Source organism: Daucus carota, chromosome 8 (genome assembly GCF_001625215.2).
Source record: "Daucus carota subsp. sativus chromosome 8, DH1 v3.0, whole genome shotgun sequence".
NCBI lineage: Eukaryota > Viridiplantae > Streptophyta > Magnoliopsida > Apiales > Apiaceae > Daucus > Daucus carota.
The window spans coordinates 26,468,202-26,486,754 of NC_030388.2; the positions used below are offsets into that span (position 1 = coordinate 26,468,202).

Genomic DNA, 18,553 nt, shown 5'->3' on the forward strand with positions numbered 1-18,553 from the left:
CTAAATACTTGTATTATATTAAATCAATTTTGTAACTATTCTATAGTAGAATATCAAGAAAGTGATGAACAATAGAATAATCAAGAAAGATCATATATTCTGTAGTGGAATAAAAATGAATCAGCAAGTTTTAACTATATCAATTAATTTTGTCAAAAAAAAAAAAAAAAAAACTATATCAATTAATGAATTAACAAATCGAGTATTTATATTCAATAATAGAATTAAAATCACAATCAAAATCAGTAAATCGACAAGTTATGAATGTAAAATCACAAATTTTTAACAATTAAACAAATTTGATAATCAAAACAGATAGAAATAGCAAGAATTAACGTAAAACCTGATAACATCGAACATTCGGAGTTGATTTGGTAATTTGAGTTCATTCAAGAAAGAAGCCATGGTTTATTGTGTGCGCCACAAAGACAGGAGGGAGAGAGGGAGAGGGAGGGAGCAATAGAAAACGTAGAGAGAGAGCGCGCCCGCAAAACAAGCCAGGAGCGTAGAGGGAGAGTAGAGAGACACACGACAAGGAACAGTAAGCATCAATGTGTTTTTTTTCAAAATATTACAGTCGTTAGATTAGATTAGATTGAACGCTGGAGATTTAATCAAGGGTTTACTATGTAACTCTATATAAGATGTCCCTTCATAGAATTTTGGCCTATATATATATATCTTTGCATCCTGGCTCTGCATATATTCTTTTCATTTCACCAATACAAATATAATCATCACGACAAATTTAATATTCCTTGAACCAAAATAAAATATCATAATAAATAACAAATTTTTAGTCTAGGGTCAGAATCTTTTGCCTTTGTGTTTCAACATTTCTTCCTTCGATCAGATTTTGTTCACACAAATTTGCTCTATAAAAAAAGTCAACATGAAAATTATAATTATAAGTCCAATTTATACACAAAAGAAGAAGATACATTTATATCACTTTTTATCATCCTCTCCACCAGCTTGCAGTTTCGCGTTTTTATTGCTTGATATAATTCATACTTTTTACAGGAATCTAAATTAAAAATAAATCAATAAGTAGTAGGGGAATATCCAAAAAATGAGACTACAACTACAAAGCAACACATTAATCACAACAAGTTTTCTCCCTAATTTGAATTAAGTAAATAAAAAACATTTGCTGATATATTAATATTTAGATGTACAAGTAAAGTACCTCTACCTGTAGTTTTTTACCAGTGCAGAGCAAGATTAACATGTAGTTAGAACACTAATCTTTGTGCCAACCATCATCCCTTAAAATGCCTATAATGATAGCATCACAGTAGCCTGCAGATGAAGTTGTAGTTTGTAAGTTATTGATTTGGATTTTTCTTTGCTAAGTTGTGCAGTGATGAAGCAATATGTTAAATAAATGTACGTGATTGACAAAATTTGTTGCTCTACTGGAATATTGACTTGAACGTGGAACATCAGTGTTGCTTGTTGAACCAGTCTCATTGAGTTCTTCATTAAATAAAACGTACAGTTTCAACTTGCCTGCTTCGACTAGAATGAGCTCCAACGACTACTTGATTGCTTGCCCTGCCATCTCAAGATCGACAAGAACAAAAGCATATTTGAACCAAAACACATATAAAATAAGAATTAATCAAACATTTAAGTTGATAGTATGGAGTTGTATAGTTAATTATACGGAGTTTTAAAAGATACTGATGTAATATATGAATAATAATTCGGAAGGTCTAACCTGTGCCCTTAGGGCACATGATAAGCTGTAGTCACAGTCATTAAATATGCATGAGTATCAGTGTATTTTTATAAAATTAATTAACGCCTTATTGATATTAACTGTATATTCATTTTGTTTTATCTTTCAAAATTTTGTTTTTATACAAAACTTTTATTTTATTTCTAAAAAATGTCATACAATATAGAATAATTTTTTTTATCAAATTTTATATGACAACTTTTAGTTGATTTCCTCCTACAAATAATAATGAGGCCCCCCTGCATATACACTAATTTTCTAATTAAAATAAGTCATCTAACTAAAATCAACCAAATTGATATTTATAATAAATTTATTGTAATTTTAATATTATTAAAAAATATATAATAATTAAAATTATAATACAAGTATACAACACATTAATAAATAAACGTTACTCCCTCCGTCCCCTTTTACATGTCCCTTTTGAAAAAAAAATTTGTCCCAAATTACTTGTCCACTTCTCTTTTCAAAGCAACTTTTTGTATGTTTTTTCAAAATGTAACAACTTCCAATGTTTGACTAGCATATATATATACATAACTCTATCTAATTCATTACATTTATTAGGGATATGTATGAAAACAAGATATCCACCTAACATTTTCTTAAGATGCGTTATTTTTTCAAAAGGACAAGTAAAAAGGGACGGAGGGAGTATTTGATAAATGTAAATTTTCAATTACCTTGTTAGTAATTAATGTATTGTTATAATAATGATGCATTATATACAAAAAACTAGATGTAATAAATGCTTAAAACTTATTCAGATCAGCTGTCAACCACCACCCGGCTGTATTAAATACACACTAACCTGTGCCCTCAGGGCAAAGGTTAGACAGGCCCATAATAATTATAATATTATACTCCCTCTGTTTTTTAATATATGACGTTTGACTTTTTGGCACACACTTTTAAGTGCTTTGACCGGATAGTTAAAAGTATTATTTTTGAATTTTTCTTTTTCTGAATAAAAATATACAATCAAAATTTTAATTCACAAAAAAAATCAATCAAAAATAATGTTTTTTATTATCCGGTCAACCCACCTAAAGTTACGTGCCCAAGTCAAAAGTGTCATATAAAAAAAAACAGAGGGAGTATACAAATAATTAAATTTTGATAATCTTGATATTATAGTACTTTCAACAAAACTCGGTTCCAAGTTTAAAGATTTTCATAACAAACAAATTGGAGATTGAGATCACCCCCGGTTGGGACTTGACTAGTGCCAGCAACCCACGCCCCCACATCCATACGGACTCTCGCATGCGCTCCCCGCACGTGTGCACCCTTTCTCCATTTCGCCTTTAAATTCTTTTTACTTGCTCATTGGATTCTTTCTCTGTCAAATGAAACAGGCTAGTATGGTTAAGGTACCAAAACATTTATTTATATATATATTAGCTCAGAAGTTAAATTTTGATATACTATATATGTTTTTAGGGTGGAGTGGAATCAAACAAAGTTTAATTAGAAATTTAAAAAAATATAGCAGAGATGGGAGATTGTGTAAAGAAGGCATGGATCAAAGATTTTTATGATTAAATTCATATATATGTGAGCACAATTGGGTAGTAGAGTTTATCTTTTGTTGGCCCAGAAATGTAAAAATCATTATTACAATAGAGGAGTGAACTCTAAAGTAGGCTGTTAGAAGATAGAAATTAAAAAATGTTATTAATAAAAAGAAATAAATAATACTTTTGAATTGTGCATAATATATTTTAAACTTCTTTTTTATACTTTACTCGTTCATACACCCAAGTATAACCAACCAACTATAACGTTAACATGGAATAATCTGTACAATCACAACAAATTTGTTATGCAAGTAGATTTTATTTATTCGTAAAATAACTATACGTCAACGTAGATATAATATACAGAGAGTTTTAAAAGTGAGTATCAAAAAACGAATGTGCCAAAAAAATTGAGCAACATATATGCATGTTGCGGGATCTCGAGTATACAAACGTGGCATAATTATAAAAAAACACGTATATGATGAAGTAAATAATTACTACCTTCATTCCAATTATTGCTTTACACTTTCATGTCCCATCCAATTATTAATATTTCAAAAATTATTAATTATAATAAAAAAATCATACTATTTTTAGTTTATTCACTATATTTTTTTTATACATCAAATATCAACCCGTCCCACTATTATCGTCATTTTATTTATTTTTTCACTTTTATTTTATTCAATTTCTTAAGTCCAATTAAGAATATTTGGGTCGGACTAAATACGGGCTAAAAATACCTTTTAAGATTTTGCCAAGAATTGGTAGGGTATAGTTGTTTACGGAGGGGTTCGCGATTGAGCTTGACATATTTTGGACAGTTGAACATGACACTACAGCAACGTGTGGGGGATAATACTTGATACGTTAGCTCGGTTGTCTAAACCATGTAAAATATATTCAAAAAAAATTATTTTCCCCAACTTCTATTTTGTCACAACATATAATAAATTAATAATATCGTTTCAAAAAAAATTAATAATATTAGTTGACACTTTTTATTATAATGTGTAAGAAAAAGAGCGCCTTTTATGCTAAAATCAGAAACAATAATTGTTAATATTGAAAAATAGGACCAGCATATATGCATAATCACAATGTATGGATAAAAATTCACAAACAATATATACGTGTCCTGTGTCCAAAATACGTAAACTGGTGAATGTGAAGGAAGAGCCGAGGAAAAGGTTGCTCCAGCTGTAGATTTTTAGCAGTTAGCATACAATATTGAGACTAATCTTAGGTCCATGCATGTCTTCTTGTCTTGCTCAGGTTGATACTGAAAAACCGGGTTTTTTGCCAATATTTTGTTGTAAAACAAAGTGTGCATATGTACATATAGGTGTTGAATGTATAAGAAACGGAGAACAATAATACGTGAAGCTCTATCTTGTCATTGATTCATGCAGTACAATATATAGAATGCAGATAAGGAGTGATGGCTAAAAACAAGGCCACTAAAACAGGTACACCCACGACTCCTACAACAGTTATACTACTAACTTCTCCTAAATGCTTTCCACGACTCATTCAAACATGCATTATACTAAACTATCAGACTTATACTGAAATTTTAAAACAATAAAAACAATTATATTTAAGATTATTCCAACAATCACCCCCTTAATCTTAAATTTGTCATCAACCTATTTGGTTTAGCCCGTCTGACTTTCATCCTTGCCCGTTTGGCTTTCAAATTCTCTGTCCATTTGACACTTAAACTCAGCCCATTTGGCTTTCAGAAATTCTGTCCATCTGACCCTCTTTTTCTTGCCCATCTGGCACTTTTATCTTGCCCATCTGGCACTTTTATCTGCCCGTTTGGTTCCATACTTCTGTTTATAACAAAGCTGGCTCATCATCCTCCATCTGTGTGAGGTTAGCTTCTTGTCTCTGCTCCTTGTCTCGTGGTGGTTTATTACATTCTGAAGCGTAGTGTCCAAAGATGTTGCAATTATAGCACTTAATTTTACTTTTGTCACGTCCACCATTTCTGCCATGTGCTCCTCCTTGACCTCTTGTCTTCCATTTCTGAGTCAGAAGAAGTTGTTCTCCTCCACTCTCACACTTGCCTTTCATTCTTTCTTCATGAGCCTTAAGTCGACCCACTACTTCTTCAATTGTCATAGCTTTCATATCTCCAAATTGCTCGATATTTGAAGCTATTTGAAGGAACTTGTCAGGAACAGCACGTAATATTTTCCTTACCACACTCGATTCTTCCAGCGTTTCTCCAAGTACCCGGATATTGGTCACAATGCCGCTCAGCTTCATACAAAAATCATCTATTTTTTCTGATTCCTTCATCACAAGAGACTCGAATTCTCCCTTCAATGTTTGCACCTTTGCCTCATTTACACGTTCCACTCCCATGCACATTGTTTTAATTGCCTCCCAAGCTTCCTTAGCAGTTTCTTTGTCAGCAATGGTCAGCAATATATCCTCTGGCACACCTTGATATATCGCTGCAAGAGCCATCTGCACCGTTCTTTCATCCACGGCTACTTTAGGATCCTTTTGTTCGATTGCTCCCCAAACTCCTTGCGCCTTCATAAACACTTTCATTTTGAGGGACCATGTTGTGTAGTTACTTCTGGTAAGCATCGGGTAGTTTAAACCCACAAAACTTTCTTTTGTTTTGATTGTTTCCATGATTACGTTTGTGTGTTTGGGTTGATATTTAGGCATACAATAACCTAAACACAAGGCTCTGATACCAAGTGTTGTAAAACAAAGTGTGCATATGTACAGATAGGTGTTGAATGTATAAGAAACTGAGAACAATAATACGTGAAGCTCTATCTTGTCATTGATTCATGCAGTACAATATATAGAATGCAGATAAGGAGTGATGGCTAAAAACAAGGCCACTAAAACAGGTACACCCACGACTCCTACAACAGTTATACTACTAACTTCTCCTAAATGCTCTCCACGACTCATTCAAACATGCATTATACTAAACTACCGGACTTATACTGAAATTTTAAAACAATAAAAACAATTATATTTAAGATTATTCCAACATATTTCACGTAAATCTCGCATATATTAAAGTGGGTTTGTGTGATTTTGTAGTTAATATAAGCGATTGTGCTATGCTTTACAAGTTACAACTTACAAGTACACGATAGACATGCATAAAATTTAAAATTTCACTTGAACTCAGGCAAGTTGAAAATTGAAATGTACAACCTAGGAACACTACAGACGTTACAGACTTACAGTATTGAAGTTCAGAAGCTTTCGTCCTTACGAATACTACACTGTTCAGTAATATTAATATTAATATTATAAAATATAACGATGTCATGCTTAATTAGCAATCAACTAATCAAAGTAAGATAGCTAGGTCCAATTTTAAAGTTTTTTTTAACTAAAATTATAGTTTTTTTTAACTGATTTCGACGATCATGCTCTAAATTATAATAACCTAATATATTCATAATTGATAATTTAGTACGATACATTATAACTATTAATTATATCAGTTAAAATTTCAACTCAGAATCATATGAATAGGTAGATATTAATACTTTAATAAATTCATATAAATGTCAAAAGTTCGATTTCCAACATCATATATATATAATATTTATTTTATTATAAATATAAACTCTTGATAAATTCATTATTATATTTTGTACTTGTTAACAATTACAATATATAAGAAATTGTTAAAAAAATAAATATTTAATATTGACAGGTGCTTTACATGACTTCTAAATAGACTATATAGTAAAATTGCAAGGGTGCAATCTGGTTTTTAAAAAAAATAACCATGACCACCGTACGCTAAAGTACATAATACAGTAACTGGGGTCTCTACTCTCTAGCCTACTTTAATATTTTACCCTAGCAATAAAGGAAAAAAGTGGTGAATACAAAAGCTAGACATAAAGTGACATTATTTCTTCTCGCTCCATCATATATTCAATTACAAAACCCCCCTGTGTCATCTTGTAACGCAAGTAGCAGCTAGCTAGTATTTGACTTTGACTCTTGGCCACACGAGATGAGAACCAGATTCTACTAATAATATCAATACCCTAAGCAATAATAGATATCTTCCCCCACTGTATTTAGTATTCACTTACTCTTGCTCCTCTCAGGCTTGTTGCAGTACTAAATCTTCATCTTCTTCTGAACTCTTCCAGTACTCTTAGTAATTAATTCACTCATCAATCTCTCTGTCCACTACTTATACTCTAGTTTTCATCAATGGGTGTCTTACACCGCCGCACTGTATTTTTTTCTTATATTATTGCTCTCTTTTTCGTCGTTTTCGCGGCGTCTGCTGTCGCAACTCGCACCTCAACTCATCGAAAACTCGGTAAGAAACTCCGCTAATAATTTGAGTAAAATTCAAGTTTAGCACATTTTTTAACAATTTTTTGCCCTGGTTATATATATTATTAATTATATTAAATAGGATTGTGTTAATTTTCTAAGGGTTTTTAATGAATGTTTTGTTAGGCGGAGGGGTGGTGGAGAAAGGAGAAGAGTGGAAGGAGGAATTTGAGCGAGAGATGATGAGCCGGAGAAAACTGAGTGGACCGGGATCATCGCCGCCGTCTTGTAGATCCAAGTGCGGGAGGTGCACGCCGTGTAGTCCGGTTCACATACCGGTTCATCCCGGTTTCACTCTACCATTAGAGTACTACCCTGAAGCTTGGCGGTGCAAGTGTAGGAACAAATTGTACATGCCTTAAATTAATTAGTTCTGTCAAATATGAATGAATTTGATATATATTAATTAATTCATAGTCTTGAATATATATGTGCATATACCTATTTAATTAGCTAAGTTTATTAATTATCAGAATATATTATATTGTATAGCTAGTCAAAAGATAAAGTTCGTGTATACCCTTGATGAATTCACTCCTCATCTGCATTGTATATGTACTTCAACATTAACTTCACTTCCTCTTTAATCATTACATGCTCTTTTATGTAGTAAATAAATGCAATGTTTTCAGTTATTGATTTGTTTATGTTGCTTTGGAAATGTAAGTTTAGGTTGTGATTCTCAGGAGGAATCTTTGTCCCCTTATCTATAGCTTTAAAAATTCTAGCTCAACTGATTCTTCAGTTCAAACTTTTCTTATTAATCTTCTTAAAATTTAGGAATCTCGGTCTGATGAATTTGTTAGAATATAATGTGATCGTGGTAAACATGATATCGGAAAAATCACTTATTTAACATGGTATCAAAGCATTGAGTTTATATTCGTTAATTTTAGTTGAGTCGTCGATAACTTAACTCAACTCAACTCGGGAATTATATACATTTTACTTTCGTATTGTTTATTTTATTTTCCTTAAAAACCTTAAGTTAAGTGACAGTCTGAGAGAAGAAAATGAAGGAACTGGTGCAGGGAAATTAGCAAGCGAAAAATCTTTGAAATCGGTGAAATGTAAAAAGATGACCAAAGGGGGATGAAGTTCTCGGAGAGCAAACACATTTGTTTCATACAATCTTAATCTTACCGTGAATATATACATCAGTAGTTTAATGTACTTTTATCTCTCTGTCTCTGCCCTCTGCTTTCACATTTCTTTTTAACTTAACGTTTCTCTCTCTTCTGTGTAAAGAACATGGGGTGTGGGAAGAGGAAAGGGGGAGGTAGTTTTCGAAAAGAAAGATTTGATGGTTCACATGTGAACCAGAGATGGATTTCCATTTCTCAACAATGTAAATATGTAATTTGAGTTGAGAAATGAGATGGTGGAGTTAAATTTGGAAGCACATTGTTTTTGCTTTCTCTTTGTTGTTTTCCTCCAAAAGTTTACCACATCTATTTGCATATATGCAACTGTGAACTGTGCATGTATAATTACTTGTCCTCACCACACGCAACACATATACATGTATTTCAGGTACGGCTCGTTGTGGAATAAACGTACATTGCAATTATCAAGAGTAATTATAAACTATACTATCATTTACTGTAGTTTTTATGTAAGTGTTGGTTGAGTTATTGTTATTAACTTATTATAGGGTTTGTAGTTAGGGTTTGTGTGTGTTATCTCAGCGCAATTATTAACTTCTTAAGTATGCAATAGGGTACACTTATCGTGGAACTAGCTTACCCAAATTTACATAACCTGGTGATCAGGTGTTCAGTGTTGAAATTTTATAAAGATAATAATAAGACTACCAATATAATGCAGAAAAACTAACACTTATATTTACAAACCAGAATACACTTAATGGCTATATTGTGTTCTCTTTGTTGTAAAATAAAACTGAACGTACATTTAGGATATATATACCATGATAGAAACTGAATGCAAGAGAAACACTAGCTAATAACTACTTCCTACACATACTCCAACATCCCCACTTATTCAAAACTCCTCCTGATATTATTACTGAAACAAACAAATAACTTATTCTATCTCCTATTAACCTGGTTACGTGATTTAGCACTAACCCAAATAAATAAAACATAATAAAAATATTATTATCTAAAAACATGTTTTAGATTAAATCCCAACATTCAGAACCTATTAAGGAAATATTTGCACTTCCGCATAGTTGTGTAATGGGCTTGGTCATGATATTTGTATGTTAAAGACATATGGTGAGCGGAAAAAATTGTTAGGATAATTTAATCCCGAATTTTAGATGCATATCTGAGGGGAGCTACACTGTCATCTAGTGAAAATTGATTATCTTAAAAAGAAAGTCGTCCAATATTTATTTTCCAACAGACATATTATCAACGTATATTTTCGAGTTCGTGTAGTGAATACTAAAAACCAAACTCCAATTTTTCGTGTTTGTGTACCAAATTGTCAGGTCTAATAACACCACAGGAAGCTAAAGCTGATCTGTTTTCATATCATTCGTGTGGTAGGAATTGCACGGACGGGTAGAAAATAATAGTGAAAGCTACTCCCTCCGTCCCCGTAGATTGTATACATTTGGTTTGGACACGGAGACCAAGAAAAAGTGTAAAAAGTGAGATGAAAAGTGAGTAAAGTGGTGGGACCCATTTATATTTAAGTGAGTAAAGTGGTGGGACCCATTTATATTTAATGATAGATTTGAGATAGTGGAGGAAAATAGTGGGTGTAATAGTGTTTATATTATTATAGAATGGAGATAGTGGAAGAAAGAAGTGGGTGTAATAGTGTTTTATATTATTAAAAGTTACTCCCTCCGTCCCATTTTAACTGTTTTTGACTTTTTTACACGTATTTTAAGATGTTAAAAAAATCACATCTAAACATGATTATTTTTTATAAAATTTATATCAAATAAAAGTTTAGACTCTAAACTTTTATTTGATATAAGAATTGAAATTTTTTATTGAGTGTAGATATTGTTTTTTTACACCTCAATATACGTGTTAAAAAGTCAAACATCAGTTAAAATGGGACAGAGGGAGTACAATATTTGGAATGTATAGAAATGATGGGACGTCCCAAAAAGGAAACTGTATAGAATTGATTGGGACGGAGGGAGCATATAACAATGAAAATGAATAAAAAATTAAAAAGCTGCATTATTTTACACACACAGCCCACAAGAGTTTCCACTTGTAACCCTGTGTTCCAAAATGTCTAAAAAGAAACAATATTCAGTATCATGTCACGGTCTGAAGCTCACTCGTGCAGTAAAACAGGCACCAATCCTATGTAAAGTCAAAAACATATAAATACACACTACGTGTTTCTTATTCATTGTGTTTCTGTTACACTCCTTCTCCATTCGTCAGTCTCGTCCATTATTAGGTTCCTTGCTACATCTCAAATTTCTCTACTAGGCTTCCCTATTTTTGTAGAGATATTGTTCATGCACAGTTTATGTCACAACTCACAAGTAATGGATGGGTGTTCTTCACCTTACGAATTACACCCTTCTCATTGTCTTTTGCGGTATTCTCTCATGTGAAGTGATGGTTTTTTATCTCTTGGGTTGCGAAATATGATAACGAGTGATTGCTGCATTTGAAAATTTAAGTTTTTTTGTGCGAGTAATGCTACATCGACAAAATTAGTTAGAGAATGACGTGTTTACATGAGCTTGTATCTGATGTCTTTATTTGGAATTGAACAATTGTGCTACATAGGAGTGTACACGGTTCGGGTTGGGCGGATTAACGGAATTTATCGACCCAACCCAATTAAATCGGGTTGTCAAAATTTCAACCCAATCCGAACCGTATAAATTTATAACCCAAACCAATTTGTATTACTTCGGTTTGGATCGGTTCGGATTGGTTTGGTTATAATCGTCGGTGTCGAATAGGTCTTCAACATCAATTTTTTACACTAAAAATTACTTTAACAATCTTGTCAAAGACATAAAATTGAATTTAGTTAAAAAAATAAGTTGTAACAAATAATAAACAAATATATTCATAAATTTAATCTCATATTCTCACTCATAAATTTATTCTCATATATATTTAAATAGCAAACAAAAATTAATATATTAAATTTAGAGCACACAAATACAATAAAACTAATTGGATTAGGCTAATATGTGGTGAGATGGATAAATTCAATATGTTCCCATATTTTTCAATCGGGTTGGGTTGGATCGGTTCATAAAACCCGAAACCCATGTCCAAACCAATTAAATCGGGTTAATACTATTTCAATCCAATTACTAATCGGGTTAAAAAAATTCGGATTCGATCGGCCGAAATATGATCGGTTTGGATCGGGTTGGTCGGTTTCGCCAAACCGTGTACACCCCTAGTGCTACATGCAACTTTGTGATTTATTGTTTAAAGTTGTGTTTGGGGCTCTTTATACTGTGTAAACATATTACAGTGCATATATACAATGATCACGAATTCAAGATGGGAAATGGTGGATATGGTCCCCAAATTAAGTCAATCTTTTATGCCTGAATAAGCTTTTTACATGTTTCCAGTGACTTAAGTCAAGATGGGAAAGTATTACTTAAGTCGTTGTTAATCTGGAAAGGTGTTTGACAATTGTGTTGTTCGCATTTGTCTTGGGCTTCACATCTGTCATTAAGCTGCTCTGCTAATGAACCTGCGGTTGCCACAGTGTTTGTTAACGTACGAGTCCATATTATGACTTTCAAGTTTAGCTCCAAAAGTTAATTAGGTGAGATGCAAATGAATGCATATTTACTGGACCTATTTAGGAAGAAAATTTTTTTGTCTACGCGAAAATTTTTGTATTTAGGAGATTTTGATTGGGGTGGTTGGTGTATTTGCAGGGGGGGTCCACCATTATCAAGAGAGAAGAACCAATCAAAATGATCTAAACACAAAATTTTTCGCGCTTAGCATGTGCCCATGGGCACACCATAGAAAAACCGTTTATATAAATATGTAATGGATCTTCAATATTTTGTATTTACAAAAATAAATCATTTATTTTCATAAGAAAATATAAATTTATATATATATTCAAGAATAAATTATTTATATTCAAAAAGTAGATAAATCAAACGAGACCAAGATTTTTTTTTTGAAAGCAAACGAGACCAAGATTTGATCCAATCAAGTTGACCCTAATTCTTTTTTCTTTTCAACCAATTCAGCTGAGCTAAATTTAAAGTATTGTTCTTAATTTCATATAACTCTCAAAACCAAATGTTATTTATTTCTTAATCTAAGTATATTTGAAATTATATTCCAGTGCAAAGTGTGTTAGTTTTACACGATAAAAAATAAATGATACGTTTTCTCAGTTTTTTTCTCATATGACGCAATACGAATAAGGTTTTACAGTAGTAATTTATAATTGTAGAAGGAGGCTCTATTTCAACAGTTAATTGACAGCCCAAGACATAAGATAAGATAGAAAATATGACAACATACTTGGTGTGCTTTTGGGTGGCAGCGACAGCACGAGCACTAGATCTTGTGAAGCCTGCAATGCATATTGGTCAACAAAATCCCGCTACCTTTCATATTCGTATATAATGTAAATTTTAATTTCATTTAACAAACAAAATCGGAGTCATTTCAACACAGTTCTGGCATCTGGCTCATATTTTTAGCAGTATTACAAAAAACGTGAATCATAATTAATCGATTAAAACATGAAAAAAGAATTAATTAAATTAATTAATGATAATCAGGAGATTAATGAGATAATTTTCTGATTCAATCAGTTCGACAAGCTAAGAAACCTGTATCGATCAGATCAATCAGTGATTAATCGGGATTAATAACCGACTTCTAGAATTGCTTGCGAGGCAAAGAGCTAGCCCACCTTAACTACTACAGTATTAGAATTAGTGACAATATTTTCGAATGCAAACTGTTTAAATAGTGGGAATAAGTATGATATGTGTAAAACCAAAATACATACAACAAACTGTAAACTGTAAACCACTGTGAAGTTGGAACTGAGAATAGATGAAATAGGCATTACAATTTGGGCGAATCAAATGTAGCAGAGGCCAGAGGTCGTGGTTATCTCATGATATGACTACTCCATATCATTTGTTAAATTGATTATGTTTAGAATAAAATATTTATATTCTGATTAGATAATTCATTACTTCAGTGTTCTCGTTCTCTTTGTCGGTCTGGTCTTAACTTCACTCCGTAATTCTCGAAATTTTAGCATAAATTCCATTTAAATTAGTAGATTTAAACATAAATTTTGCTATAAAATAATAAGCTTTATACACTAAAATCATGCCCTCGAGGTTAATACTACAGAAGATTTAAATGATGATTTTATGGTTCGTGCAAAGTGTTTATGGTACACACGCGTGAGGAGAAACTACAATTAAGTTGGTGGAGTCAAAAATGAAAGATTTACGGAGCTGAGCACTTTAGAGCAAAGCTGGCAAGGAATAGAGAAAAGGAGAGATGATTTGAAGTGATGTTTGATTTGACTCTGTTTGTTTTGTATTGCTGGTGAATTTCATCCAAGGGTATAAACAGACAGAATGCTGCATGTGTTCATTATACTCCACTTCATTATGCTACCCTGCCTGCAACATGCACGACTGTCAAACTGTAATTCTAGCAGTAACTAGTGTAGTAAATAATTCTAGTAACTGTAATTATGTTTTTCAGTGAAATCTTGCTTCATGAAGTGTCTCTGAATAATTCTCTGTAAACTTGCGTGAATTATATTATCATCCAAAATCGACATCAGAAAATGAAGGTAGGACCCAAATGATGTACAAATCTATTATTGCCTCCGTCCATCCCATTTCTTATCGAATGGGTTGAGCATGGAGGTTAAGAAATATGTATAAAGCATTAGAAAAACGAAAAAAAATAGGTGAAGTGGTGGGACCCATTGATTTTTTAATATATAAAAAGAAGATAGTGGAGTAAAAGTAGTGTGAAAAGGAAAGGAAAGTGGAGAAGTGGTGGGATCTATTGACTATTTTTGGTAAGTTTTGAAATGTAAAGAATTGGGTGGGACACCCAAAAAAGAAAGTGTAAAGAAATGGGTGGGACGGAGGGAGTATAACTAATAAATTCAACTTTTTATCTCATTTAACTCCACAATAGTCATTTTTCCACAAAATAACTCCACTCAAAAAAATAAAAAAAATTCTCCAATAAAATATTATAATTTATTGAATAAAAATCTAAATCAATACAAACTATAATGAAATATGAAAATAAAATCATGTAAAATATATTCTATTAGTATGTCACGCCGAATTGGGCATTATGAGTACTATCAGTTACATTCCAAATTAACTTTTATAAAAAATTTAATGAAAATAAATAGTTACAAAATTCAAAATTCAAATTAAAATATAAATTAGAATAAACAATATGATAATATGCTTTACAAATGATGGACCTGGCCACGGGCATTCTACCCTAGTTTGGAAATTGGAAGTAAATGAGAATGGATTGACCCATGCTGAATTCTTGTGCTACAGGCAATTCATTACTGTTAGTTTTTGTTACCTTGAGATATGGGTCGCTCTTATTTTAAAGCCCATCTGATAGATAATAGCTGGGCGGCAGTAATCCGTTTCATGCGTGTGGGCTTTAATATTGGATTAGCATAGTGTTGTCTGATCCATTTGATTTATTTAGTGTTTATAAATAAATCGAAAAATATGTAAATATCTATATTTCTGAAATTAATCAACTTATTTCTGCATATAACGAATATTAAACAGTTATTAAATATTTACATTTAGTTATAAAATGAATAATATAAATATCAGAAAATTCCTCAAATATACTCTTATTACAATCAAATAATAAGGAAGATCTGAATTACTAATTCGAAAAATGCAATTTCACGATGGTGTCAATTAGACTAGCCTTTTATTTCATAACTCGAAAGTGCAGATGAAGTTCCAAATAATGAGCTGAAGTTTCTTTGTTACTACGTACCTGATTTTCAATAATTTCCGTTTTACTTTTACCGAAATCAACCCGTTAGACACGTAATTTCCATTTAAAACAAAGTTTCCCGCGCTTTTCCAATTCTGTCGAGACACCATAACCGTAACAAAGAACTCTTGAATAAACCACCACCATCCAAACACATCCCATTAATAGCATCCTCTCCGCGTGATTTCATGAATCCACAAATATCTATACATACAAACATACATACAAATCCAAAATTCTGAAACAACCTCCTCTCTCTCCTCTCTCTAAACCCTAACCTAACCGCCATTGATACACACATACACACACGCGAAAACATAAAAACAAAATTCGAATTGAATCATTGTGGAAATCAATAATCAATGGCGTTTGATAGCAAAGCTCCAGGATTCGATCTCGAGGCGCAGAACGGCTACTTGTACCCTGGAATGATGGAGAATCCTGAGCTTCGTTGGGGATTTATACGTAAAGTTTACGTGATTCTGTCTCTGCAGTTGCTTCTCACCGTCGGTGTCGCTTCTGTCGTTGTTTTCGTTGAGCCGATCAACGATTTTGTTCTTCATACGCCTGCCGGCTTCGCTATTTATATCCTCAGTGTCGTTCTCACCTTCATCAGTACGTTCTCCAAACCTACCTAATTTTATCGACATTTATTGATTCGATTCAAGCAATTGATCATGATTTTTCTATATTTTGTGTGCAGATTGTTGTGATTTAGTTGACGCTGTAATTGAGATTTTTCAATTAATTTGACGATGTTGATAAAAAGTGTGTGTTTTGTAGTTTTGCATTTCGGTGTTCTATGTATATTGTATTGATTATTGTGATTTGTTGATTTGATTGACGATATTGATCATATGTATACTTTGAGTATCGTCCGCACCTTCATAAGTCTGTTTTCGATTCCTAGGATTTATAGAGATTTATCAGTATATGTTATTTATGTGTTTTTGTATTTTAGAATTGCGCAGCTCTGTTTTCATATTTGTTTGTAATATTTTGGAATTGTTCTTTTCTCTGCGGATTGCGCGTGATTGATATTCGTATATGTATTGATTATTATGATATCATGATTTGATTTAAGCATGTGTTGTTCTATGCATTTGTTAATTGATTGAGGTTTTTTCTTGAATGGTGCAGTTCTGTGTCCGTTGCATATCTATCAGAAGCATCATCCAGTGAATCTGATTCTGCTTATGATATTCACCGTGCTCATTTCTTTCTCTGTCGGTTTGTCTTGCTCTATGCACTCTGGTAAGTTATCCTTATTTTTGTTTCTGTTTCTTGTGATTTTTATGTTATATATAGCATGTATCATTTTTTATTCCTTTGTAATTCTTTATATGGTGTGGTAATATATAGAAGGCATTATATACGCTAGTCTGCATGTATAGTTTTTTTAAAGAATTGCCCTGTTCAGATAGATTCACAATGTATAGTCTGCATGTAATTTAACCTCTTTTAGGATTTTTGTAAGCGAAGAAAATAGTACAGTAGATGATAATATTTTGATTAGATATGTTAATTTGTTAATACTAAGAATTAAGATTTTAAATCTTAAGGTTTGTTAGGATTTGAGGCAATACAAACAATGGTGGTTGGTGTTTTCATACAAGGTTTGCTGGCCTTTCCAGTGTTTAGTTTGCTTGCAGTCTGATCAAATTTCTATAGAATAACTTTGATCAAATTTCTATTGAATAACTTTCTGTGTGTTTTGATCTTCTTCCTTATCTGTTCACTCCTGATACAATCACAATTCACAAACCTTGATATAAACTCAAATATACCCTAGATTTTGTATTCTCTGTTCCTATTCCCGACTTTGTTGCTTAAAACTCATATTGAGGATCTACGAGGCCAGTTTAGTCTTCATTACAATATTCGAATGCCGTCTACAAGGAATCTTTTACTGATTGTTACTCAAGCGAGAAATATTTGGTGATCGGGGTTTGGTATTGTAAAACTGACATGCTTATGTAAATGTGGGTTAATGTTATCAGGGAAAGTCGTACTCGAGGCTGGAATATTGACGTGTGCCGTGGTATTTAGCCTCACTCTCTACACATTCTGGGCAGCTAAGAGCGGACATGATTTTCAGTTTCTCGGGCCATTTCTATTCACTTCTCTCTTGGTGCTCTTCCTTTTTGGCTTGATGCAGGTCATTATAACTTGTCTCATTACCAGTCATTTTCCTATCATTTTCCAGAATGTCATTTCTAGACAAATTGATTACTGTAATTTGTTTGCGAATACAGATGTTTTTCCCCATGGGAAAACTAGGGACCATGATCTACGGATGCATTGGAGCCATCATATTTTCCGGATTCATCATATATGACACTGACAATCTCATCAAACGCTATAGTTACGATGAATATGTGGCAGCTGCATCAGCTCTATACTTGGACATAATCAACCTGTTCATGAGTATACTTGCCATTCTACAAGGGGATGATTAACTAGAATATGCTTTGCCAATCCTGCCACTTATAAGAATGGATGATGATCATTATGTACATTCTGATTAGACTATAATGGCTTTCCAACTGTTCTCGGAATATGTAACTGATACTTGGATATCACCCGGAGTTCAGCAAACGTTTGGTATATATATATGATGAACCTTGTAAAAAGCAGAATTGTTGAGATTATATGTTGCTATTTGGTCGCTGTAGTAGATTCCCTGTTTGCTTATTTACCGTACGTAGCTCATAAAAGCTTTCGTGGAGCTATAGCTATGAATCCATGCCCTTTAAAGGAGAAAAACATACAAATATATCTCAACCTATTTATTCATGTTATATTTCAATTGGAAGTGAAAGATGAATAGTATACGAGGAAGTTTTATGCGGCTTATAAAGTTTATAGTACAGGTATTTATCACATCAATGAAAATATATTTGTTTCTGAGTAAATATTCAAACATTGTATTCAAAAAGAAAAAGAATTTT

The 18,553-nt window shown here is 32.5% G+C and overlaps 3 protein-coding genes across 3 annotated transcripts; 2 read left to right on the forward strand and 1 right to left on the reverse strand.

Annotated features, from left to right (window-relative positions):
* Positions 1-5,112: 5,112 nt before the first annotated feature.
* Positions 5,113-5,925, reverse strand: LOC108198441 (uncharacterized). The gene has a single exon (XM_017366196.2). The coding sequence runs from the start codon at positions 5,923-5,925 to the stop codon at positions 5,113-5,115; it is 813 nt and encodes a 270-aa protein (XP_017221685.2).
* A 1,316-nt stretch (positions 5,926-7,241) lies between these two features.
* On the forward strand, positions 7,242-8,049 carry LOC108198870 (EPIDERMAL PATTERNING FACTOR-like protein 4). The gene is made up of 2 exons (XM_017366642.2): positions 7,242-7,606; positions 7,750-8,049. The coding sequence occupies exons 1-2, from the start codon at positions 7,495-7,497 to the stop codon at positions 7,983-7,985; spliced, it is 348 nt and encodes a 115-aa protein (XP_017222131.1). The 5' UTR covers positions 7,242-7,494; the 3' UTR covers positions 7,986-8,049.
* Positions 8,050-15,765: 7,716 nt separating this feature from the next.
* Positions 15,766-18,276, forward strand: LOC108199034 (protein LIFEGUARD 2). Its single transcript, XM_017366795.2, has 4 exons — positions 15,766-16,217; positions 16,743-16,856; positions 17,603-17,760; positions 17,858-18,276. Exons 1-4 carry the CDS (start codon positions 15,965-15,967, stop codon positions 18,059-18,061), a joined length of 729 nt encoding a protein of 242 aa, XP_017222284.1. The 5' UTR covers positions 15,766-15,964; the 3' UTR covers positions 18,062-18,276.
* The last annotated feature ends 277 nt before the right edge of the window (positions 18,277-18,553 follow it).

Coding starts and splice junctions, on each gene's coding strand:
- LOC108198441 (XM_017366196.2), bottom strand. CDS start 5,925: ATGGAAACAATCAAAACAAAAGAAAGTTTTGTGGGTTTAAACTACCCG.
- LOC108199034 (XM_017366795.2), top strand. CDS start 15,965: ATGGCGTTTGATAGCAAAGCTCCAGGATTCGATCTCGAGGCGCAGAAC. Junction 16,218..16,742: donor TGTCGTTCTCACCTTCATCA/GTACGTTCTCCA, acceptor TGAATGGTGCAG/TTCTGTGTCCGTTGCATATC. Junction 16,857..17,602: donor GTCTTGCTCTATGCACTCTG/GTAAGTTATCCT, acceptor TAATGTTATCAG/GGAAAGTCGTACTCGAGGCT.
- LOC108198870 (XM_017366642.2), top strand. CDS start 7,495: ATGGGTGTCTTACACCGCCGCACTGTATTTTTTTCTTATATTATTGCT. Junction 7,607..7,749: donor CTCAACTCATCGAAAACTCG/GTAAGAAACTCC, acceptor ATGTTTTGTTAG/GCGGAGGGGTGGTGGAGAAA.